General features: G+C 40.0%; 1 protein-coding gene across 2 annotated transcripts in view; it reads right to left on the minus strand.

Moving 5' to 3' along the window:
• Nucleotides 1-315: 315 nt before the first annotated feature.
• PDCD1LG2 (programmed cell death 1 ligand 2) overlaps nucleotides 316-26,534 on the minus strand; it is a 67,144-nt gene continuing 40,925 nt past the window's right edge. Inside the window, exons 6-7 of one of the 2 annotated variants that reach the window (XM_074361602.1) lie at nucleotides 21,347-21,397; nucleotides 316-2,304 (exon numbers count right to left, since the gene is read on the minus strand). In XM_074361602.1, coding sequence (XP_074217703.1) covers nucleotides 21,351-21,397 — 47 coding nt within the window. In that variant the 3' untranslated portion in view covers nucleotides 316-2,304; nucleotides 21,347-21,350. Of the gene's footprint in view, nucleotides 2,305-10,394; nucleotides 11,091-21,346; nucleotides 21,398-26,534 lie in introns of those variants that run through there. The other variant, XM_010960634.3, reaches the window with a different exon arrangement.

Here is a 26,534-nt window from a genome sequence, read left to right on the forward strand (position 1 = left end):
ATTCAGCTGAGCAAGCAGGATGCTGGCAACCCCAGAACCTTCTCAACTTTCACTCAGTAAACTTTTCTTTTAGTTTCCATTTAGAGTCTCTTCAAAACACAGGTGAAAGTTTGCACCAGAAAGGGGAAAAACATGAGTTGTGCATGAAAAATTCTGCCAAAAATATCATTATGCTTGGTATTTGTGCAAGATTTTGATTTTCAATAAGCACTGAAATCCTAAAATTTCAAAACATTTTAAAAAGCTTTTAAATTGAACTGAATTGAATACTTTAAAACATGAAGCTTAAAGATTATTTCTCAGATTAAAAATGTAAAGTGTGTTTTTAAAAACCTTTTAAATACAGGAAGAAGATAATGAAAATTAAAATTGCCCATGTTCTCATCACATCATCAGAGAGAGTTACTGTTATTATTGTTCTAATTTTACAGCTGAGAAAGCAAAGGAGAGGAAGGAATTAAAAAAAAGGAATGTGAGCTTTTAGGTTTTCTTCTCAAATTTGTGTGGGCAAAAAGGACTCTAATGGAAGTAATCCACAAAATTTTTGAAAGAAATGACAGTCCTATTAACACTTCTACTGCCAGGAGTACCACTGCTGTTTCTGTACATCACAGTGTTTCACTAATCAGTAAGCTTTACAGAGCTCTGGTTTCTGTATCACAGATGACAGAAATATATATATATATTTATACCATTATATATACATAAATGCTTCATGAAATTGTGTGTCATCTTTGAACAGGGGGCCAGTATGTGCTGCCAAAGTGAGCACTTAACAATACTTTATAAAAGTACTATACATTACTTGGGGGAGGGATGTAGCTCAGTGGTAGAGCGCACGCTTCAATACCCAGTACCTCCACTTAAAAAAAAAAGTACTATCAGTTACCCAAAAATCTTGTAAAATAGAGAAAAGGGGGAAATGACACAGAACTCTACCACTTTAACAAAACCCTGTTAATACTTCAATATACTTCTTTCCAGTTTTTTGTCCCATTCTCACTTTTAAAATTTTACTTGTTTGTTTGTTTCTACTTAACATTGTAATAGAAAGGAAACAATTATTATTCTGCCCACACCATTGCTCTACTCTGATTTTCTCTCTCTTTCTCTTACCATACATATATTATATTTAACTTTGTCTATTATCTTCAGGTGTCTAGGGCTGTTACAGCATGTTGGATAAGGAGAAATGGCTTTGATATTAGCTTAGGTTTGAATCCTGGCTGAACTAACTTGTGACTTTGGGAAAATTACTAAGTAACTTTGTCTCAGTTTTCTCATCTGTCAATGAGGATAGCACTCTACCTACCCATCTGGTTCTATGAGCACGAAAAGAGATCATGTATAGAAATTGAGTGACAGAGTAACAGGCTCATGGTAAGCGCTTAACATGCAGAAACTATTCTTTCCACTTAAAATTATATCATAATTATTTCATAATTCTATATAATCTTTATAATTGTCATTTTTATAACTAGATAGTAGTCTGTAGTGCCCATACAGATCATTATGACTAATGCACCTCCGTTTTGTTTGACAAATTACTTCCAGTTTGGGGCCATCTAAATAACACTGTAATTAATTTACTTTTTCATATAACATCTGTTTTACTTTAGTCTACGATTTCCTTTTTAAAAATCCTTGGAATGGTTTTTTTTGGGTAAAAGAATGTACCTTGACATATCTTATCTTGCTACATATCCAAGTACATTTTTTTTAGTTCATTTTTTTTTAATTTTAAGAGTAATCTAAGTGAGTATAGAGTTTTATATGTTGCTTTTTTAATTCAGTGTTACAGCAAAGCTTTTTAAAAAATCATATATTTATATATTTATATTTGCAATAAACCTCTCCATGTCTATAGATTTTACATCCTCAGATTAGACTAGATTTATGTAAGTAGAATTCCTTGAACAAGTAGTATGACAAATTGTATGGCCTCTAACCTATAGAAAATCACCTTCCAAAAAAATTATACTGATTTATATAAAGACTAACAATTCATGAGTCTTCCAATTTAACAACATATTCTGGAGCACTGTGTGTTATAACTTAAAAAGCTTTTGCCAATGTAATGATTTAAAAGGCCTACTTAAGTTAAACTTTAAATTACCTGTAAGTTGAACATTTTCACTTTTTTGAATTTCGAGGCAAGGGGAACTGAGACATTGGGAAGTGGCCTGACTTGACCAGCAACCTGGTCACATTCCTCTTCGATCTGTACAACACAAAATCTTAGGCATTTGTTGCTTCCTCTGTACTTCTTGCAGCTGTTCTGTTTTAAAACGGAATTCTATGAGTCTACAAAAAAAAAAAAAAAAAAAAGGAATTCTATTTTTATAGAACAAACAGAACTAAGCAGAAAACATGCTTTCTTTGTATTTACTTCTCCTAAGTGGAGCCTGCTTTTGAGATTATAGAGTTATAGACAAGGTGTGCTACAGGAGACAGCAGATGACCACCATTAGGAAAAATTTCTTGTTGGTATCACCAAGTTCTTATCTTAAAGGTCCAGAAAATTGATTCTGTCAGTATGCTCAGAGTTAGACTAAAAAACTGGATCGTACTAACCAAACTCCTAAAAGACTTTTCTATAATAAGAAATACCATTAATGTGCTTCAGAAATTGCTTCAGAACATTCTATTCCCATAGAAGAGTCTATATGAAAAGTCAAATTATAATCAGTTTGCTCAATAACCATGGAATCGGGATGAGGTGGGAAGTGGGGATGGTGGCTGGAATAATTTTAATAGCTGATGTCATCAAGCTATGTGACTCTGATGCATCCATCACCACTAGAAGGGTAGACTGGACAGGTGGAAGGAATGCATGCAGTAGAGGGGCAGGCTCCATTGGGTATGCTTGGGATTTACTATCACATTTTCCCATATTGGCCTCTTTTCCCTAGACTCCATGAATATTGCCTTCAATTCAATTCCATAGTATGTGTTAGGTATTTTCTATATGCCAATATTGTATTGGGTTCTGGGACCAGATAAATGGATAAAAATCCAGTTCCTGTTCCTAGGTACCATGAAGACTTCTGGGGAAAACCAAACACATACATAATTACAGAATACTATATAATGAGAGCTTGACTGTGTTATAGGTCCAGGACCTCTGGCTTCTTTTCACCATGGCTGGCTTGCAGAATCTTAGGATCTAGCTCTGCTGTGTGACCTGAGCAATTTATCTCATTTCACTGAGCTTTAGTTTGCTTAAATGTAAAATGGAGACAATAGTAGACTCTATTTCATTGAACTGTGAAGTTTAAATGAGATGATACATGTAAAGCAATTAGAACAATGTCTGGCACATGATATGAAAAGTTAGCTAAATGATACACAACCAACCTCATGGTTGATTGATGGCTACCTGCACCATAACATGGGTAATCTATTTCAAGCTCAACACAAAGAAGATTGTATAGTCCAAAACCTTCCCAGCACTGTAACACTTCTAAATGCCATATAGGTAGGAAGTGTATCTGGAAAGGTAGGATAATCAGCTTTTGAAAATGTGACATTTTGAAAGTATTTCTCCTCAAGGGTCTCATGAAAGTAATGCTTTTCTTAGAAGAAGCTTCTTACATCTTGTGCTCTACAGAAGTCCATAGATACACTTGGGCATTTTCAGTATCTTAGCACAAAGGATATCACTTTGTTTCTTATTCATCTGTCCCAACATCCAGCAGACACTAGGGTTACGTTCATCTTTGGCTCCCCAGCCTAGATATGATCTCCTTGAAGATGAAGACCAAGACTTAGGCATCTTAAATCCCCAGCCTCTAACACAGAGCCTTGTGGATAGTAAGAGCTCATCAACTGTGGACTGATTAAATAAGTGGCTTTGAGAGTGGACATTGGTGTCTCTTCTCCAGCATCCATTCCTAATCTGGGGATTCATCACAATCTCTACTTTCAGTTGCACATTCTGAGTGGAGCTCCAGTCTTAAGACATCACTCACATGTTCTTTCTTTTTATTCCAGTGACTGGTTTAGGAAAGGGCACATGACATACACTTGTCCAGAGTTAATATATGAATTTTATGGGAATGCTGGAAAAAGTACTCTGGCTTTTTTTTTCCTGTGGATTTGAACATGAAAGTCTCAGTAACTACTGCAAACATCTTGTGATCATGAGGGAGATGTTTGAAAATAGAGTCAACAAAAAGGAAGCAGGGTGAAGAGAATGTGTAGAGAACCTAGATCCTGAAAATATTGTTTGAACCCTGTGCACAATTGCACCTTTGGCTGTTCAGTTAACAGAAGCTGACACATTCCACTTTTTAATTTAAGCCAGTTTCCATCTGGTTTTCTTTCATTTGCAACCAAATGACAAAACTTCTGCAAAATGCATTTTAAAATAGATTTAGCAGGGGTGGGTATAGCTCAGTGGTACAGCACATGCTTAGCATGCACTAACTCCTGGATTCAATCTCCCGTACCTCCATTAAAAAAATAAACTATTAAAAAATAAAGCAAATTAATTTTGTCCTGCACTTATGGCCAAAACAGTTCCCAATTGCTGTTTTCTTGTTCAATTAATCAGTAAATATATATTAGGCCCTTGTTCCATGGTCAGATGCCACAAAGTTTAGGAAAGTTCTTTGTGCTACAATCTAATTAGAATTCATTGTCTCTGTATTTTCCTCTCTCAAGGACTAAATCTCTATTTAACCAGATAAGTTTTGATTTAGGAATGAGCTGGGCCTTCTGGTCTCAGTTCCAAGCCTTCCTCTGTTCCACTCTTTCATGTTACGGCTCTGATTCAGCACACCTCATTTAGCAGCCTCCCCTGCCAGTTGGCTTCCTATTAAGTTCAACAAGCGGGAAACCCTAAGGGACTGTGGGGAAGGGGAGAATTTCTTCCTATTTCTAGTTCCTTAATCTGTCGGTAGCAGCAGACAGCAGAAATGTAGACATTACTAATACCTGAGTTTCTTTGGTATCCACTTTTTGTTCTTCCTGCCTTCTAATGTTTTTATAACCATTTCCTTATATTAAATCCACCCTATTTCCTGACTGGACTCTGGCTGGTATAGTATCTGATACTAGGAGTGGTGCTGGGAAACAGCCTCTCTCGACAGGATTCTGGGATTGATTCGCTTTGAACTCAAAGCTGAGCTCTTCACCAATGGAAAATAGGAACTGATACTTCACAGCAGGCAAAGGCATCATGATTTATTAAATTATTCTTCCCCGGTTTGAGTGCCAGTGGGAGCCTGGCTTTTGGAGATCAAGTAACTGCAGCATGTGATCATTATGGTAGTAAAGATCATTGTAAGGAATGTAAGGTGAGATGGCTGCTTCTGATTGTGCAATGGTGCTTGCAGGAAGAAAACAAGCCCAGAGCTTCTAGTTCAAATCCTCTTCAGAGCACCAGAGGGTTCCTAAGGCTGCCCTGAGAGTACCTCTTATTCCTTCTACAAATATGACAAACATGTCTAAAACATCAGACCCAAGTCAACCATCCGCAGACTGGCCAATTCTCATATGTCAAAGTTCAGGCAGTAATTTGGAAGGAACAGGACTTTGAGACTAGGAATGGAAACATCTGGGTGGAATTCAATGAAGCTGAGAATCTTGAAACCTCCAGGTATCCCTGAGCTTCCCCTGATGTCGGAAGAAGCCTCTCATTTCCTACTTGATGATACCAGCCCTTGAAAACCTAGAATAACCACATATGAGGCAGTTACCTTACATGAGGATCCCTATTCTTTTTAAACATCTTTGCTCCCAACTCTCAAGGCCTTCAGTCTTTTATCTGGAGTCAGATCCCAGTGTATTTAGGGGGAAAAGGTCAGAATCTGGCTCAGAAGGAAAAGGCTTATACTCCAAAAGAATCTGAAGATTTAGTTAAATTTATATTAGAATAAACCTATCTAATATAATAGCAGATGGATTATAAGGGTATTAGACCAAGGAGAACAGATTATAACATTGGGTTGGGGCCAAATTTAGGTAGCCCTGATGTAATACACTTGCCACGGATTTTTGGACTTAATGCTATGGTAAATTGTTACAACAGCCTCCAGAGAAACATACCACTCTGGATATCATGCCTTCATGTAATAACCCCTTCCACACTGATTTTTGGCCTGGCTGTCTAACTTGCTTTGGCTGATGAGACATTAGAAAATGTGATGCAAACAGAAACCTGAAATGCACCTATATGTTGGGGCTTGCCTTTTTGTTTTCTCTGTTTTAGACCAGCTTTCATGTTGAAGAAGCATGGACTAACCTGCTGGAGACACATGGCCCAACTAACAACCAGAACCAACTCCAAGATATGTGAGTGAGGCCAGCTAAGACCAGCATCCTCCAGCCAATCTGTCAAACTGCCAGACTGACTGCAAACACATGAGTGAACCCAGCTTACACCATGTAAAGAAAAAATGCCCCAGCTGAGCCTAGCCCAAATTGCTAACCTTCAAAAGTATAAAAACATAAGTGATAAACATAAGCCATGAAATTTTGTTATACAGCAAAAGCTAGCTGAAACAAATGTATTAGTTTAAGCAGGTGGGAGAGGCTCTATTTCTTCAGTTGGTTGGTTGAAACCTGTGCTCAGCAAGAGGCTATATTCAGTGATATTGACTTGATAGACTTTCTCTGGAATAATGCACAGGAAGGATTCTAAAGGCTTAGGGAGATAGAAGTAATAGAGTAATTTATCATGTGTAACCTGTGTATCTTTCCTCACCTTAAAAGGTTCCAAGGAATGTTCCCTTCACTAAAGCATTGAGAAATGCATTAGTGAGGGAGCTGCAGCAATCTTGAACACCTCCAGGTAGGCGTTTTCTGGAGGCCAAGGTTGATGGTGGGAAATTCTGCCACTGAGGTGGGCTTCCTGATTTCAGTGGAGATGATGGGAACCCAGAGCGGCAATAAGAATTGTTTTTACTCACAGGCTTTGGTGGTGGTGGGCTAAGAATTAAAGAGCTGGCTGGCCTACCAGAGCACGACTTGATCTACATGATAGAACTCTGACTTGAAATCTAACTGAGAATCATAGCTTCTTCCCCAATTCCCAGACCCCATTAGTTCACAAATCTGAAGCTCCTGGTTGAAGAGGAAAATTGGACCCCTCGAGAAAGGACCCTGCAACAATGCCGCAAATTCTTACTGTACATCTTCCTCCAAGCCATCCCCAAAGGAACTTGAAGTCATTTACTAAGGTGTCTGTACACTGGGGGAAATGGGAATACCCAGAATTTTCAGAGATTCCAAAACACTGCTCTGAAATGACACTAGTCTTTAGGAACCCCAAATACCATTGTGGTTCAGTGGTCACAATAAGGGTTTACAGTAGTCGGGCGATAAACAGAGTTTCACCCAATTCCATCTCTTCTTGGATCTGTGACCCATGTAGCCATTGAAAATGATAATTAGGAAGACTAGTCAGCAACATAGCTATGAACATATGTACAATGACAAATCTGGAAAAACAATAGAAAATGACATGTTAACAACAATAGCCAAAATTACACACATGTCTGGATAAAGAGCAAATGCTAACAGCAAAAATGAAAATAATTGTGCTTGGGTGATGAGATCATAGGTGATTTTTGTTTGTTTGGTCTTTCTCAATTCCTTAAACTCTCCCAAATGCTATTTTTGCTCTCTTTGTAAAAGGTACTTTTTTAAAAAAAGATTTAGAACTCATTTAGCGCTTTTGTTTTGAGGATTGCCATTACATAGTTTTTAGCCAATCATACTAAGGTCATAAAAAGTAAGAATAAGTGTAGCCATTCTCTTCAATATTATAGTGAATCTCAGAGCCAATCTTGCATGAGGCATCTATCACACACAAGATGCTGAAGGAATGAAAAAAATCCCACTCTTTCCCTGCCCTTCAGGAACACATAGCCTAGGGGGAAGAGATAACATGTGCTCAGATCTTCATGATTCAAAACCAAGAAAGATAACTGCTTCAGAAGTACAAAGAAAATACTGCTCTGCCCAAAATAAAGAGAGCTCATATTCAACTGGAGAAAATAAGAAAATACTCACTAGCAGGCCTGACATCTAAAGGATGGACAGGATTTTGCCAGGGAGAATTGAGGTCCCAGGAAGGAGGTGTTCCGGGTGAAGGGGAGAGTAAAAGGCATACCTGAGGCTCAGTGAGCCCTTTGACTTATCTGGAGGATGTGGCATGTCCAGGAAGGCCCAGGGAAAGAAAACCCCTTGGCTAGAAATCCTTGGAGCATAGCTCACTGCTTCCTTAGGAGTGGGATTTAGGAGAACTGTCCTGCAGACTGGTTAGCCTAACAATGTCCAGATACTACACATTTGGCAAGAAGTAGCGGCTGGCACATAGGGAAATTACCAATCATACTTAATATTTATCATCTATTTACCATGTGTCACACATGCTAAGTGCCTGATAAAGGAACATGCTAAATACCTTTTTTATACTACAGTCAGCTCCCCCAATATCCACAGGTTCTACATCTAGGGGGTCAACCAACTGAGGATTGAAAATATTAGAAAAAAATTCCAGAAAGTTCCAAAAAGCAAAACTTGAATTTTCCATGTACCAGCAGCAACTATTTATATAGCAGTTTACATTGATTGGGTATTATAAGTAATCTAGAGATGATTTAAAGACTCATAGACATGGAAAACAAACTGATGGTTGCCAGGCAGGGAGAAGAGGGTGGAAAGGGATAAATTGGGAGTTCGAGATTCGCAGATACTAACTACTATATATAAAACAGATAAACAAGTTTATACTGTATAGCACAGGGAACTATATTCAATATCTTGTAGTAACTTATGATGAAAAAGAATATGAAAACGAATACATGTATATTCCTATAAGACAAGTGTTGAGTTGGGTTGGAATCTCTGACGCCAGAGCCTGTCCTCTACCCACCCTCCTTCCAAAGTGCCCGTTTGGAAAAAGTAAGAATGAAATTAATTCTTGACCAGCAAAAGGGATCACACGGTTAATGAAACCAGTAAATTCTCACCTTAAAGTCACATCGGGTAGGAAATCGTGACATATGGAGGAGTATAATAAGTGTGGCTCTACTGCCTTAACTCTTCCCTTCCAAACTAAACAGACAGCCTTAACCAAATTTTTTAACCTCTCTGTGCCCCAGTTTCCTTACTCTTTAAAATGGAGACATAAACAGTGCCTTTTTCAGAGGGTTTTGAGAGAATTGATTTCAATAATATGTATAAAATGCTAAATAATACCGTGAACTTGGCAAGTACTTGGTAAATGTTATGATTATACACTGTAGTGTAGAACATTTCTCACACTGGGACGCACTGCCCAATGGTCTTCTTCCCCAAAGAAGCTTGGATTTCGATACTGGGGCTGAGGAGCCCTGTCCCTATTTGGCATTTTAGAAAATAGCCCCAGTCTAGGACCAAAGATGGTGGTATTTTGAAAGAAGCTATTGTTTCACTGGGTTCCTAACAGAGGAATATTACCACCCAAGGATTCAGCATGCTAATCGCACATCTGCAGGGAGGTGGGGCCCAGCATAAATGGACTTGCTTCCTCAGGGAGGTCTTGCCTGCCTGCTCTGATCTCCTCAGCATTAGGAAGTGCTGCTCTTTGAGCAGGGACCCCAGACCAACACACGAGACCTGGGAATCAGCCAGAGGACCCTGCCCTTCTGAAGAGGGCATCCAAGTGTTCCTCGAAGGCTTTCAAATCTGTGGGAGCCAACTGGCCTGATGGAATATTAAACTTAGTGACTTGGATGGGCCCTGAGGAAATCACTTAGCCAAACGTAAAACACTTGGAACACTCTGAAGAATAAACAATTGTTTTAGTCTTCAGTGGCTTTCTTTGATTTGTATAGAAAGAGACTTGAGAAACTGAGATGTTATGTAATTTGTCTGTTACTTACTTTCACACCCTTTCATTCCTATTAACCTCAAATTCTTCTCAGTCTGAGCACCAGTTAAAGAGTTTGCTTCAGGCCCACTCATCACTTATACTTGATACTGTATGCATGTGGATAGTTTATGGGTCAACTCATGCCCTGAGCTTCATAGCCCCAACACAACTTAATATGACAAATCTGTTTTTGCTATGTCCATTTACCATCCCCTTTGACACAACCATAGTGGGATCCCACAGGATTTCTATGGTGTCGACCATCAGAGGCCTCAGCTAGCGAGTATCAGCATGTCACAGACATGGAAACCAGCCCCTGAAAGGTTATGTTTAAAGTCATATAGAGGGCCAGGAAAGGAGCCTTAGTTTGGGGCTCTGATCATCATGGCTACTCATCTGAAATCTCTGCAGAAATAGCATATTAGCATGCCAAAATTTTAAACGTATATCATTGGTTTTTTGAGGTTAAAAAGACAGACTTTTTGAAGGAAGGATGTAGTTAAAAAAACAAAACAAAACACCATTCAAGTAGTGCCATTACAAAACAAATGCTTTGTGATTTAGACCTCACAAAAAACACTCAATGGCTTTTCTCCACAATTTGTAGTCGACCACTCTGTGTACTTGAATGCTTAAATACCTAATTAGAACAACTCAGCTGCTTTCGGGATTCCAGTAACTCACAAAACATGTCAGTTATGTCTTGATTTTGTATAAAGCCCTGTGAGCTCACAGTCTCAACAGGCTTTTCCAGTATCCAGAGGAAACCAGAGACAAAAGTAACTTTATTGGCAATCAGTCTGTTTCTGTAACTGGAAATGTCCACTTGTCTCTGCTTCTGAAAAATCACTTTGGAAATGCAGGGGGAAATAATTCCCTTTGTTTTCAGTCTGGCAGCAAGAAAGAGTCTCAGGACACTCACTGGGGTCCAGGACTCAGTGTGGTCATTTTCTAAAGTGCAGTAGTGTTTGCTCGGAGCCACAGGCTGCAGAAATGAGAGCCCAGATCAGTGGGGGGCGGCTGCCTGACTCCCTTAAGCCCACCTTGGCAGGTGCTGCCCAGTCCTAGTCTTGCAGCCTCCAGATTAAAGTGCTGGCTTACACAAAGGCATTTGAAAAGTAAAAACAGTAAGTTCTGCAGGCCAAATGGTTCTTGTTCAAAGTCCAGAAGCTTCTTGAGGATGTCCTGTCAGGTCACCTCAGCTTCTGAGACCACAGGTTCAGATCTGGGGAGAAAAGTCCACAAACAAGAAAATCACTATTCTGACTGGAAAATATATAACCTCTCAAAAATCAGATTGGAGTGAGAAATACTTTAGAACAAAAGCTCATCTCTCTGAAGGCAGCATGGTTTAAAACTATTCTCTCCACCCCTTGGACTATTGCCCTCATCCAAATCTTCAGCCTTTATCTCTAGACCTGTGGCAAGAGCCTTCTCTCCTCTGTTCTGTGGGCTGCAGACAGGTCAGCAATACTTGAGCAAAGTTGATGGGGCTTCCCTATTCAGACCTTTTATAGTTCCCCATTGTGCCAGATACTTCTATTTGTCCCTGCAGACGCATTCTCCACCCTGCTCTGCCCTGTTCGTGTCCCAGGACTGTATCACTGGCCTCTCTTCCCTCTGGCTTCCATTCCATTTGTTCCCTCAGTCTAGAAGAGGAAGCAGATAGCAGTGGGTAGGAGAGTGAGGGTGGGGTATCTGTCCCTCAGCAGCCTCCCGGTCAGGTTGCAGGTCAATTTTATCCCTCTGTTAAAGCCCACAGTTCCAGTGGGCAGCCCTTTCCTACTGCTGTTCTCACCAGGGTTCTGGTAACTGATCCTTCCACTTTCCCTTTCAGGCTGAGGCTTGGTCACTGGTCCCTGCTCTTGCTAGTCCCACGGTGCTTAATATCCCTCACTGGTTTCCCCTAACCCTTCTCACGTCTTTATAAACAGTAAAAACTTGTAAACTTGCCCTAGTTACCCCTTCTGTGTGTGCCCTCAGTCTTCTGCAGAGACCTGACTGAGGAACCCATGCCTGGTGAGTAAAATCTAATTTCCTTTGTCCAGAATTCATGGCTCACAATATGGCCCCCAACAATCTTTCCCCTTATGTCACACCTGCCTCTTTCCAGACTAGGATCACATGCCTTTTCCTCCAGATGCCTCATGTCTTCCAGCCTCTCTACCTTCTCTCCTGTGTATCCTCTACCTAGAATACGCTGCTGTTTCTCTTTCTGCCTGGTTCAAATGTCATTTCCTCCATGAAACTCTTCCTCTTCCCTGATTATCCCCAGCCTAAAAGGATATTTTCTCCCTATCTCTGAACCTTCATGTATTATTTGTACCTCGTGTAAAGCCATAGAGAACCATAAAAAACACACAGACTTCTTACATTGCTAAAAATTCATGAACTCAGGTAAGTGAGGCTGTTCATGACTCCTGTGGCCCCGCCCCCTCCCTGGGACAGCTGTGCTCTGCGTGGAAAGGAGGCTGGTAGTGGGGTGGGCATTTCTGGGGATTCTGAGGATAGATAAATAAGGTAGGCTTCAGAATAAAGGAATAAACTGAGAGCTATATGATTTTCCAAATATGTTCGAAGAAGCATAAGGCACCTTAGAGATCTTTGCAGGGACCTATAGAAGGATGTTTATATCCTCCACCCCAGTTCCACCACTGATTTAATGTGAGATAACAGAAATATAGGTCTCTGCCCCTGGTACTTGGCACAGAGTTCCTAAAACCCTTGTAATTTCCTAAGTGATAAGAGCAGTAGGAGGATCATTTGTTCTAGTATGTGGCCTTTGACTCTGGCTCCTGATATAGAGTTCCTAAATTCCTTGGACTTTCTTGGGTGATTGTAGTGTCTTTTGTTCTAGTGGTGACTCTCACTGGAAAAGACCAAGCCATGATTACAACCTTGAATTTTCAGCTCCACCCCTTATTCTGCAGAGATGGGAAGCAGCCAAAAATGGAGTTAATGATTGATCATGTCTACGTGATAAAGCTGCCATTAAAAATCCCAAAAGTATGGGGTTCAAAGAGCTTCTCGATTGGTGAACACACAGAGGTGCTGGGAGAGCGGCACATGAAGAAAGCATGGAAGCTCTGTGCCCCTTCCCACATACCTTGCCCTACACATTTCTTCCATCTGGATATTCATCTGTATCCTTTATCACATCCTTTAATAATGAACTGGGAAACCTAAGTAAACTGTTTTCCTGAGTTCTGTAAACAGCTTTAGCAAATTAATTGAACCCAAGGAGGGGGTCATGGGATTCATACCCAATTGATCAGAAACATAGGTGACAACCTGAATTCATGAATGACATCTGAAGGGGAGGTGAGACTTCTAGGACTGAGCCCTTAAGCTGTGGGATCTCATGCTATCACCAGGTATGCAGTATGAAAACTGAGTTAAATGGTATATACTCACCTGGTGATGCAGAGAATTGCTTGGTGTGGGGAAACCTACCACACATCTAGAGTCAGATGTGTCTGAGTGTGATAGTAGTGTGAGCGTGAAGAGGAACAGGGGAGGAAGACTGAAATTTTTCCTACTCAGTATATATAGATGTTCTAATATTTCCTTTTTAAAGGATTATAATTGCAAAAAAGAAAAAAAAAAAAGATTGGAAACCACTGGAACAGGAAAGGGGAAAGGAGACAGCTTCATGGTGCCATGATGGAACACAAAGTCTGTGGTCAGTACTCAGGTGAAAGTCATTAGGGGGAAGACAAGAGACTCAAGCAAAATATAAACAAAAAACATAGAGACTGGATTCATTGTTAGGAAGTATATAGAAAACCGGCCTCTTTTATTTTAATTTTAACTCAATTATGCCAATGAGAACAGATTTTTGAGTGCTTTATCTCCAATAGTTCATCGTAAGGCTCTTGGATGACTAATGTTGTGCTTAACTCACCCTTATAATTCTTACACAGCCTACCTGACACAGTCTCTTGCAAAAAGCAGACAGTTAATACATGTTTGAGAGTGAATGAATGAATTAATAATGTTAGACTGAGAATCACAAGATCTCTTTTTTAGTCATAATTTCTTTCAAGAAAGTCACTTAACATACCTCAGCCACAATCTTACCATCTCTAAAATGGAGAAGTTAGGCTACGTGGTCTGGAAACTCTAACAAGATATGGCTTGATGATTAGAATAACTTTTTTTTAAAGGAAGCACAATACTTATCTATAGTATTAGAATCCACTCCTAAAGTTACACTGGTTGATAACTTGGTTGCCTGCATAACAGCAAGAAGCCATGGGCCAAACAGTAGCACAAGTGAGTAAAGTTAGATGCAAGAAGAACTTCCACAAACAGAAAGGGCAGCATGCTGTAGACACAGACTCAGGCAGCTGGAGTTTAACTCCAATTCCATTACTTACTTATAAGGTGACCCTGTGCAAGTCACCTCATCTCTTACGTCCTTGGAGTATCTATCCATCCCCTCTATGTTGGTTGGGCTAGGAATCTTTGAAAGGCATCTAAGACATTGGTATGTGTCCTTGAGAGGGGGCTAGAGCATTTCCCTCCTTAAAGTTGATGAGGACCCAATGAAGAGTCCTATATAATGCTTTCAACTATTGAAATATAGAGAGATGAGTGAGGGGTGGTTAAAAGGGCTTTAGAAAACATCGCTCTTTATCTAACAAGCATTCCTGGGTACTTAAAAGTGATACACTGGAACATCTTAAAAGGTATTAAAACACAAAGAAAATTCAGGAAGCACACAAAAAGGACAACAATACAAGGTTCCATAACATAAAGACAATGATTATGGACATATTAATGTTTTTACTTCACTGTTTTGGGAGAGAGGGGGTATGGTATGTGTATTAAAAACATTTTAAAGTAGAGCATTAATTATATGGTAAATGCATTTTTATAGCTTACCTTTTTTTCTTTTTTTATATAGAAAGCATTTTTTTTCATATTATTATTCCTCAGAAACAGAATTTAAATGGTAACATAAGATCAATTATTTCCCTGTTGTATCAGTCAGGATAGACTAGATTATGCTGCAGTAATAAACAACTCTTAAATCTCAATATAGCAAAGGTTTATTCTTGCTCATGTTTGATGTCCATTGAGGATCAACAGGGGGCCCTGTTATTTGTAGTTATTCAGAAACCCAGGCTGATGCAGCAATTGCTACATTGAATGTTGCAGATGGAAAAAGAAAGTATAAGGCAAAGCACATGCTAGCTACTGTATCTTCTACCCAGGAGGAATACACATAACTTACTTTTACATTTAGTTGACCAAGTCAAGTCACATGACTATACCTAACTACAAATTAATTGCAGTTCTCTGCAATCCTATTACGTACACAAAAGCAAGAGACCCCTGAAATATGTGAAATAACACAGGAATGAGCTTTCTTTTTGGGAATATTGAGTTTGATCTGAGTCTTTAGTTTTATAATATTAAGGTTAAGGCCTTGAAGGTCCATCTTGGGTGATTAAGAACTCTGGATTTTCACAAGAACAGGCAACAGCTTTCCCAGACTTTCCTAGAAAGTTAGGGGCAGAGCCATGGAGTGGAAAACCCAGCCGTGAGCAGCTATTACTTGAGATATTGAACCTGGCTGGACACTCCCACAATAATCAGGTCTCATTTCAGTCGCTGGTGAGTGAAGAAAAATCCAGCAAGCCCTTCTCTTCTTAAGTGGAAAACAAGAATATTTATCTGAGTAAAAAATCTTGTCAGAAGTACATGCATTGGGTATGCTCAGAGCAAGTCCCAAGACTTCACTTCCCAAGGTGATGCTGAGTAAGAACATGAGGGCCCAGATGGCCCCTGGAAAGCCCAGAATCTAACCTGTCCCTACACGTGGTGTGGTTTTTGGGGGTGAGGCAGAGCTGGGGTGGCAGACCATGTGTGTGGGAGAGTGAGAGCCCTGAGCTGGCTGGGCCTACGCACTGTCCTCAGACTTCATGAAGCTGAAGTTGGAGTGGGGGTGGCATTAGATCATTTAGTACAGGAAGAAGTACGGAAGAAGGCTGTGGGAGAATGCACGAAGCTTGGAAGAACCTCTAGGTCGGAGGTCAGCAAACTTTTTCTCTAAAGGGCCAGACTGCAAAAAATTTAGACTTTATGGGCTGTATGGCCTCTGCTGAAATCACTCAACTCTGCCATGAGAAGCTGAGGAAGGGGTGTGAACACCATTGTCACAATATGAAAACAATGAGTGTGGCTAAGTCTCAATAAAACTTTTGTTTAGAAAAACAAGTGGGGATTTGCCCCCTTGGCCATAGTTTATCTACCCCCTTTTTGTTGATATATACCAGTGGATAGTTGAGTGCTAACTTTGATTGATTCTCATTTAATAGGTGCCTGCAGAAAGTACAACACTTTCTAAGATACAATGAGCTTTCAAAGGAAGAAAAATACACCGTACCTGCTTTCTAGAAATTCATAACTTAGAATCTAGGAAGGGTAGATCCTACTCAAGGTAAGCTTTTTACCTCACATAATACATTTATTTTCTTTTGATAAATATGTGGCATGTAAGACACTAATGTTTATAACCTGGTCCTGTGAACCCAATTTTACTAAATCCAATAACTATTTTCTCAGAATAAGAAAAAACAATTTGAAAGTAAATGACAAATTGGAGGAAAACTTATAAAATATATATTAGGCAATGATAATATTAATTGTAAGTAAAGACATAGATAAAAAGAGGGACAAAAGTTGTGCATAGGCAATTCCCAAAGGAAAATAAAACCTGTAAGTATATGAAAATGTTTTATCCCACTAATAATTGTTAAATGCAAATTAAAATAACAATGACTTACAAGTTTCAATTTTCAAATGAGCAAAATTTTAGAACAATGATAATACCCAGTGTCTGGACAAGTGTGATAAAATTAGTGCTTTCATATATTGCTAGTATAAATTGTTACAAATTCTTAGAGGGCAATTCAGTAATATGTTTTAAGAGTCTTAAAAATGCTTACAGCTTTACTCTGGTAATTCTACTTCTTGGATTTTACCTTATGGTAATAATCAGAGTTGCACATAATAATACCAATAGTAATGCTAATAATTATTGTAATTAAGGTGGATCCTGCAAGAAGTTTGAATTTGGGTAAGCAAGAAGGAATGAGGAGGGCATTCCAGGCAGAAAAGACAAAACATGAGCAAAGGCACAAAGGTGGGAATGAGCATGGCATGGGAACAGGAGAAGGGTAAGGATGACAAAAGGCCTGAAAAGCCATGCAAAGGAGTTTGGATCTAGTCTAGATAAGACACTGGAAGGATGATGAAAACAATGTTGGGGGAGTGGATATTGCAGTGTATGCTGGCTCCACTTAAGGGGACTTTCTAAAGCTATCTATAAATTTTTAAATTTCTCATGGGGTGTTGGCAAGGAAAACAAGATAATAGATAAGTCAAATCTAGCTCAAGTAATCTCTTCATTTTACTGAGAATTTCCAAAAACTTCTGTTTGATTTTATCAAGTACTTTTTGGCTGCAAGATCAGTTTTTTTCTGTCTCTAGATCTATTCAGATATTCATTATTTCAAAATACATAAAGTGCTAGATTCTGATGCCACAGATGTCCATTTGCTGCTGAAAGTTTGAGAGGCAGTGAGCTGAGAAAAAAATTCCCGCTGAAATTAACAAAAAACCCCTAAATAGTGTGCCATACAAATCTGGGGAGGCAGCTGCATGGATGAGCAGGTATTAGAGCCCTGGCCATTTGGACAACTCCAGTGACTAGAAAAGAGATGGCCACATACTTCTATTTTTAAAAGCTCTGGGAGGTCTGACAAATTGACTTATTCCAGGCAAGAATGCCCTCCTCTTCTCTTGGTGCCTGTGATTGTTAATTTTATGTGTCGTTTTAGCTAGACTGTTGGGTCTAGTCACTTGGTGAAATGTTAGTGTAGATGTTGCTTTGAAAGTATTCTGTAGATGTGATTAACATTTGCCATCAGCTGACTTTAAATAAAGCAGATTACCTTCCATAATGTGGATGGGCCTCATGCAATCAGTTGAAGATCTTAAGGGCAACAACTGAGGTTTCTCAGAGAAGAAGGAATTCTGCCTCAAGACTATAATATAGAAGTCCCACCTGAGTTCCCAGCCTGTCGGCCTGTCCTACAGATTGCATACTTGCCAATCTCCTAGTGGTTTCGTAGTCCTTTTTCTCTGGAGAAGCCTGAAGTGCCCCTCACCCCCAAGAACAGATACCAATTTTTCTTGGCTGTCCAAACACTGGACTCCAGATCTAACCTCTTGAATATGTTCCTCAAATCAGTATCTCCACGTCCTGCTCCCTCTTCTACTCAGAGGATATTATCTAAAATGTTGAATCATTTCCCAATAGTTAATAACTGGTTAGCAATGTTATAGGGAGGAACTTAAAAAGCACCTACTGAAATCTACTACATTGGTATTTGTCTTGTCAAAACCATAAAACCTTATGTTAAGTAAAAATGAGTAATTTTTTTCCTTTAAAATTCCATTGCTATTAATCGTTTGTCAACTTCTACATTTTATGCAGCTCTAAATATGATTACAAAGACTTGGAAGACTCTGAAAATGACTCTGAATGCAACTGAAACATGTAGAACAAATAATGTATCAATATTATGTAAGCATTAAAATATGTATGTACATGACAAAGACAAATGGAAATACAGATGAACACATATTTTTTTTTTTTTAAAGAGCATCTATTCCACATTTGGCAAACATATGGTCAAGACCCATCACTTCTCCTATCCTGCACCTAAGGCAAACATTCATCCATCACCACAGTTTCTACTTGGCAATGGTGTCCCAAACCATATTCATCTCTGCTCTAGGCATCCCCTGTACCTGACATGAGGCCTGTTTGTCCTTCTGGATTTGGTCCAACTTTCTCAATTTACAGACAAAAAAACTGAAGTGCAGAGATGGGGTGGATCTTACCTAAGATTATGTAGCTAGCTCATAGAAAAACTTGAATCTGAATGGATTTTAGACTTCTTTTTATAAAAACAAATATTTCAGGCATAAAGTGAAATATAGAGAATAACATAATGAACATCTATATACTTACAACCTAGTTTAAGAGGTTAAATTTGATGTCTATCATTTACATGCCATTTTTGTACTTTTATGTCATGTGACTGTTTTCCATTAACACCACTTAGAGGCTGTTTACATGCTTTTCAACTTTCTGTAATTGGTAATATGATATCTGCATCGTTCTGCATCTGCCTTTCCTTTCAAAATTATATTGCTCAGATTATTCATCTCAAAAATACATCTAGTTTTGATGCTTTCATTTTAATTACTGTCTAGTCTTCCTATTCATCTTTTCTCATATTGATTATTTCCGATTTGTTGTCTTATAAGTAATAGTACCAGGTATATTCCTGTGTGTGTCTTCTGCGTATCTAAGTGTCTCTGACCTCTTTGTATCACACCACATATTCTCAGGTGTGTGCCAGGGAGTGTGAGGGTGAGAGAGGAGAAGCATCACTCTCTCATCTCCCTGACTTCCTCTAGCCCCAGATTAAAAGGTAGAGAGAGTGACTACATATAATTTTGGTGGGGTGGAAAAACTAGTCCCATTTCTTTAATTTGACTTTCGATCAAGATAGTTACTTTACTTTGAATTTCAGATACCATTAAAAGAGGGTGTGAGATTCTTCTGTTTATAAGGAGACGTACTGGTTGAAAATGGCTGGGATACCTTGTTAACCCAAAGAAGTCTGTTTGTAATAGCGCAATATTCAGATCATGTGGCAGGCCACAGGATGAGACATTTAGGATGGCAGCAAGCCTTTGAGCATTCAATTCCTCAGATAGCTGTTTCTGCTTCCTTACTCAGATCCTATGCTCTTTCCTAACAATATTTTCTCTGTAGGAGAGAGCCTGCAAACTGCTTACTGACAGGCTCAATTAGCCAATGGGTGTGTTTTATTTGGTTTGCTTGATATTTGAAGTACTTTCAGCTAGCATTTAATAATTAGGACATTTTACATAAAAATCTGGATTTCCACCTTCTCTGGCAACATTAGGCTACTGCTAAATTGACGAGGCATATGCTTTCCAATTCACCACAATCCCTTCCTTTTCTTGACTCCCTCCCAGGTTTTATTAGATGCTTTTCACTCTTGTCACTACCTGCTTGGCCCTGGTGGGCGTCTGAGTTTACTGCCTCTGCTCGAAGGCCTTCCGCTGTCTCTCCCTTATGCTGAGTGGCTGAAAGAGTCACTTGTACAAACTCTCTGAGCTCATGCAATTCAGGCAAATATGGGGCCCCTCCCGTGGAAACTCACGTGGAGGCCAAGCAGACCAATTTATAGGAATACAGGATTTTTGTTTCTTAAGAGATGAATGTTTCCATCAGGCCTGCCAGTGTTGATCTGAAAGTTTTCTGAGTCAAGAAAATCTTGTTGCTGATTAGAAAAGCTCAGGGTAAAAAGACATCAAGTACAGTCTGGGCCTGAGCTGCATTTGCTCCCTGGTTCTGAGCCCAGGGATGAGTACACAGTGACAGGTTGTATTTTCAAGAATGGCTTTTGGGGAAGTGGTGGGAGGTGGGGAGGGTACAGTAGCCTCCTTTCATTTCATTCTTTTCAGTCATATTTTGTACTTATGAGCTGCCATGTCTCATGCATAAGCCAGACACAGACCCTGGTATTTGAAAATTATCTAGGGTTGTTTTTACAATTGGTGCCTCTGGAATTTTGGTGATATATTCAACAGAATTAGAAAATTAGCAGTTCTGAATATTCAGAGTAGTTGATGCATAGTTATTTAGACATTTCTATGAACCGCCTATCATTATTTTGGTGAACTTATGAACTCCTGTGTCACACTGTGTGACACCTAGATTACAAAAGGAAAGGCAGCTTTCCCAACAAAGCCAGAAGTACCCATTTTACAACATGACCCAGGCTTGTCGGTCCCCAACACACTGCTTCCTCAGGGTCTAAGCTTTTCATCCAACCAGCCTGAATGATTTCAGCAATTACACCTGACCTCCAGATCACATCCTGTTTTCCATGAATTCCAGCTCCAAGCCCGTCAACCTCATGAAGAGACTTCCCTATCCCCAGCATTACCCTGACCCACAAGCCTCAATAATGTCCTTAACAGTTACTGCAAAAACATCAGCTGTTGATTTTGTCACAGTTGAACATCTTCCCCTTGCTGTTAAATTTAACCATGTTTCTAAGTATGTGAGCCCAGATGTCCTGTGCTGTATTTTCTAGGGGAGCACTTAGGAATATAGACACACTAAAGGCTACATAGTTGTCCTGTGGCTATTCAACCGACACCTTCTTTGTTCTCCAAAAAAGGATGGAACAACGCAGGGCTGTAAGAAAAACCAGCTAAAATGCCACTTAACAGGAAGATTCTCCACAGGCCCAAACTATTCAGTTGCCCTTGGTGCATTAATAGAAGGGAGGCTATTCCTTATTTCAAGCTGGAAGAGAAAAAGAGGTGAAAAATTAAAGAAAAACCATGATTACTCACAGCTCTACTCATGTCCCTCCTTACTGTGGTGACAGAACTTTTTTGTTGTATCTGAAAGAGAAAAATTCCAGGGATGCAATAAGATTAATGAGAAAATTGTTCTGTTTAGAGGCTAAATGACAGCAGAACAAAAAGTAAATCCGAATATATCCACACATCAAAGTCCAAGTGTCCACTGCAGCTTGAGAGCTCAGGCTGAATACAATGTAAAACTGTACCCTTGGTGAAAATTGTGAAGAAGACCCTCACTTCCCATGTGTTGTCTGCCCCTGGCCACCAGGCACTCAGAGGCTGAGGGGCTGCTGATTTGGGTATTCAGCCCAGGAAGTGTCTCCGAAATTCTCTCCCCTTCTTCTGCTTTGGTCTTGAATGCCACTTCTTTCCTGTCTTCCCTACACAGAGCAGGTCTGATCAATTAATTTGCACTAAGGTGTTAATGACTGATACTGGTTCAAAGTTACTCAGCGGGAAGAAGCACAAGTTCACATGATGGGATGCTGCTTCCCACGGTTCCCCTGGTTTCATCTCTTTCTCAGTCCTTCATTTCACATGTTCCCTCCCACTATGATTTGCTTCCAGGGCTTGATGCCCATGTCCTGCAGTTGCCTGGGTTCTTGACCTCAGTTCATTCCTAATTCTGCTTTTGCTCTGTAGGCCTGACTTTTAGTAACTCCCTCACAACCATCCTGACCTTGGTCTGGACTTTGAGGACTTCTGTTCAGCTCTGTAGACTTCTCCAAGAGCATGTGTATTTGAAAGAAGCCATGGTATTGCCCTTGGATGTTAGTGTTTCAGTGAAGGCCTCTAATGCCTGAGGTCAGTGCTCCCATTCTCTGTGATTCTTACCAAGCATTAGCCAGCATATTTGGCCTTTGGTTTAAATCTCTGCAAAGTCCTGGCTCAGTCTTTTAGGGCAGTGCCACTCAAAGTGTGATCCACAGGCTGGTGCTTATAGGTGAATCATTTGTTAGCAGTTCACGGTAAGTATAGAAATTAAGTGTAAACATTTAGAAACTTTCATAGTAATTCGTTTGCCTTGTTATGGTTTTTTTCAGATCATATTTATTGAACTATCATATTTATTGAATCCAGTAGAAATTAGGCTTATTGTTTTATGTGTTTGTTCTTTCCATTTCACTTTTTAGTAATTCATTTTCAGTATATATTACAAAAGCACCAATCCTAACATATTAGAAATTTTGTAAAAACCAAAAAACTGGTTTTCACCATAGAGAGTTTGAGAAGTATTGTTCTTAAAATCTGGAGACTCATTCTAGAGACCTGCCCTCCATAGTGGGTAACTCCTACTGGATTCATTCTTGGCTTTGTCATTGGCCCAGCAAGTCAATGAACAAGTTACTCAGTTCTCCTTCCATCATTGCCTAAAGGTGATGCTATTCAGATTAAGCCAATTTTTATTAAGCATTTTTGCAACAGAAAGGTCACAAATTTTGGAGTCAGACAGATCTGTGTTTAAAATAGCTATATGACTTTAAAAATATTTTCTGATTTTTCAGTTTCTCCATCTGCAAAGTAGACACTATTGCTTGCCTCAAAAAGTTTTTGTGAATTAACTGAAAAGAAGTTTGTAAAAAGTCTAGCACCCTGCTTTTGGACAGAACTGTCTACTGTCTGCAAAGATGGAAACATTATATCCAATAGATAACAAAGAAGGAAATACTGCACTATCCCATTCAGTAGCTACTAGCCCCATGTGGCTATTGAATACTTACAATATGTGAGCTCTTAAAATGTGACTAGGACTTGAAATTTTTAAATTTAAATAACCAGATATGGCTACATTGCACAGAGCATATGTACCTCCATGTAGCAGGTTAATGTCTAAAATTTTGTTGAACATCTATATATGCCAGGTAATATTTTAGACATTGGACATACAGTGATGAATAAGAGAAACACAGTCCCTGAACACATGAAACTTAAAGATTAGCAGATGAAGAAGAACTTGACATTATTTTTGTGACACAAGGTGCCAACTTCTCTGGAACCCAGCAAATTACCCTGAAGCTCTAAATTGTTGAATGGTTCCTCTTAAGTGCAGATGGTAAACAGAACTTTTTATGGACTGACAACAGCTGCTTTCCCTATACACTTTGGTGGGCAGAGCTGGTTGCTGAGACATAGATGGGTAAGTCTGTTTAGGAGCCAAGGAGCCTTCTGGACAGACCTCTTTACTTCACTCTGTTCTATTCTGATTGAGAAGTGAGGGAAAGCAATGGCCCTAAGAGGAACTCAAGAGAAGTTAGGATTGATGTCCCCAGCTTAACATGAAGGCCTAGAGAAGAAGAGGCTGACTGGCACAGCTCTGGTTAAGGCAGGAAGCTCCTTCTGCCTCACCAGCCGGTGAGAGTCTTACTTTAGGAGCAATGGCAGAACATGCGAGGGGAGCCAAAAGAGCTGTCATCTTGTATCACTCTGGTCTGTGTGGGTATCTGGACTGGTAAGGGTACCTTTGCATGGATGGAGATACTCAGGGGGAACAGAGATATTGCATGGCCTTCTGGTGAACCAACCTAGCTCCCAGTAGCCTACTTGCCTATTTGGAAACAGCACTGGCCCTGTGGACTAAGAAAGCCTCCTGAAAATTTGTGGGAGGTGGGGCAATACATGCTGCAAGAGAGAGGCACTGGACTTTTTGCTAAGGTAGGCAGGTAGGTGCTTAAGGAACTGGAAAATTAAATGGGGTGCCACTCCGTTTATAGCCGAAGCTATTAAAATAGGTCCTAGTTATGTAATGTGTGCCAAGTGTATTGAAAGGAAAAATAGGTGCTATGGGAATATCTGACAAGGGGATTTAATGCAATGGGTGTGGTGAGGGTGTAGCATCATGGGAGGCTTAAGTGACAGCTCAGCTAAGATTTAACAATGAGATGCCTCTCAGGACTAGAAAATTCTGTATGGCTAGAGCTCAGAGAACAAAGGTAATGGTGATGCAGTATAAATGGTGAGACATGAGTCACACTACCCAGGCTCGTTGGGAACTCATCCAGTGAGCAATGAGAAGCCATGGAAGAGGTGTGAACAGAGGAGACATGGTAGATCTGAAACTTTAAACACCTGTTCTGACTAAAAGTGAAAATAGACTACATTGGAGGCAGGAGGGTTCTGGCGTAGTCCAGGTTGAACCACAGCCATGGCAGTGAGGTTGGATCAATAAGCTGGAAAATTTTATTTTCATATTGCTTTCCATTTTACAGATGGATTCAAAGAAGCTGGATGATTGCGTGGTTCGTACAAGATCACAGAGCCAGTATATGGCAGCACCAGGTCCAGATCTAGCCTTCTGATCCTGGTTTAAAGCTCTGTCCACAGTACCAGCAGTTTTCCACCTTTTCCTGTGACATGTGAGCGTGTATGGCAGAAGCATTTCCACACACCTATCCATGTACTCCCTTGTGAGAAAGCAGAGCCCAAAGCACATGAGTTAGAGAGGGGTTATTATGTAGGCAACAATGAGTTCACTCTGGTTCACTAAAAACAGAAGCGGAATCATTTGCCAATTTATGCACTTAACTTTCATGAGTAACAAATCTCTCACCGTAGTTGGTGCCTGAGACTCGTACCCAGCTTGGAGCTACTGATACTTTCACTTACTCTTGAGATTGGGATAAAAGATGAAGGGAGGATTTTTTTTTTTTTTTTTTGCTCTACCTTTAAGAAATGTGACTCTATTTGATTTTCCCAAAGAGAATAGGGATAGAAGACTCTGTTGCTCACTTCTGAGATGACTATTGGGTTCTCAGGCCCCAGGCCTGGAATCTTGGTTATAAAGCTGTTTCTGAGAGGTATGTATGGGGGAGGTAATAAGAGAACGCAGAAGATAAGATTCTGATGAGCTGCATCTGCCATGATTCTCTGAGGTCATAGATTTGCAGAAGTAATTCTGTTTAGTCCAAGTTCTTTTGGGAAAGGCCCTATAATTCCTTCTGTATGGTGAAGTGCCCTTTCCCTCTATTTCTGTAACCTCTACCCCTGACCCCCGCCTCTGTTTCCCCTCCTTCCCTCCCTCTTTTTGCTTTCTTCCTTCCTCTCCAACCCCTCTCTTTCTTTTGACAATAGTCTTCGGATTTTGGAATTTATCGTAGAGGGTTTTGTGGTTAGTACCTAAGCTAATGCACACATAAGTCAGAGGACAGAGTATGACAATATTTCATGGCAGATGAGAATTTAGAAGTTAGACCATAAATGTAGGATAACAGTCACCTAAAAGCCCCCAATCCTCAAACAGTGACCACTCCAAATTCCTGCTGAAGTATTCCCAGATACTACTTCCTTTTCTATAGGCGGTGTATAGATCTTGGGAGGATCTATACGCTGGGTGCTGACAAAGGGACAGTTTAGGAAAGTACCAGATAGGCCTGCAGATATTCTGGCCTGGGCTCAAAGGCTCCATGTGTGCTCTGCCCCAGCTGACACAACAGATCAGGGGCAGGTTGGTAAGGATGTGACAGGCTGAGGAGGGAACTGCTGGAAGACCTCAGGGTATCACCACTCAGGTACTTTTCCCACCCCCAAATGGCCTCATACTTTTTTCTTTCCTTCCCCACCCAGAAGGTTCCTGGAGGCAGGGGTGGGAGATTAGCCCAGCTCAGAACCAGAATGGGGAAAGGAGGAATGAGAACTAAAGGAATCCTCATCAAGGGTCCTGGCATCCTCCCACCAGTGAACTCTGACCACAAAGCCATCTATCCATCTATATCTATCTGTCTGTCTGTCTGTCTCTATCATCATTATCATCTCTCTCTCTTTCCAGTCGGATAGTCCCTCAGCCCAAATATGTCTCCCCCTCCACTGTTAAGCTCTCACAGTGCTTAGAATTTATACTATCAGTTATTCAATTTTCAGGATTAACAGGATCCTTTTGAAAAAACAGAATATTGCCAGAATTACACTGTTTTCATGAGGCAGATGACACTTCTTGGCTCAAAGAACAAAGCAAACTGTTTCAGCCACAGGAACAAAACATTCCTTTAAAAATATTCAGTGTAAAGATTCCAACTCATTGAAGACCAGAGTCATTTTCTTCTGGGGAGAAATAATCAGGACAAGCCCAAAGCAATTCATAAGCCCTGAGGGGATTTAGTGTGAAGCTGGAAAGCTCTAGGCCTATGGGGCCAGCAGAGCCTCACTATGCAGACACCCGGTCCACTTGCTTACCATTAACAAA

This window comes from Camelus bactrianus, chromosome 4 (assembly GCF_048773025.1).
Source record: "Camelus bactrianus isolate YW-2024 breed Bactrian camel chromosome 4, ASM4877302v1, whole genome shotgun sequence".
Lineage (NCBI taxonomy): Eukaryota > Metazoa > Chordata > Mammalia > Artiodactyla > Camelidae > Camelus > Camelus bactrianus.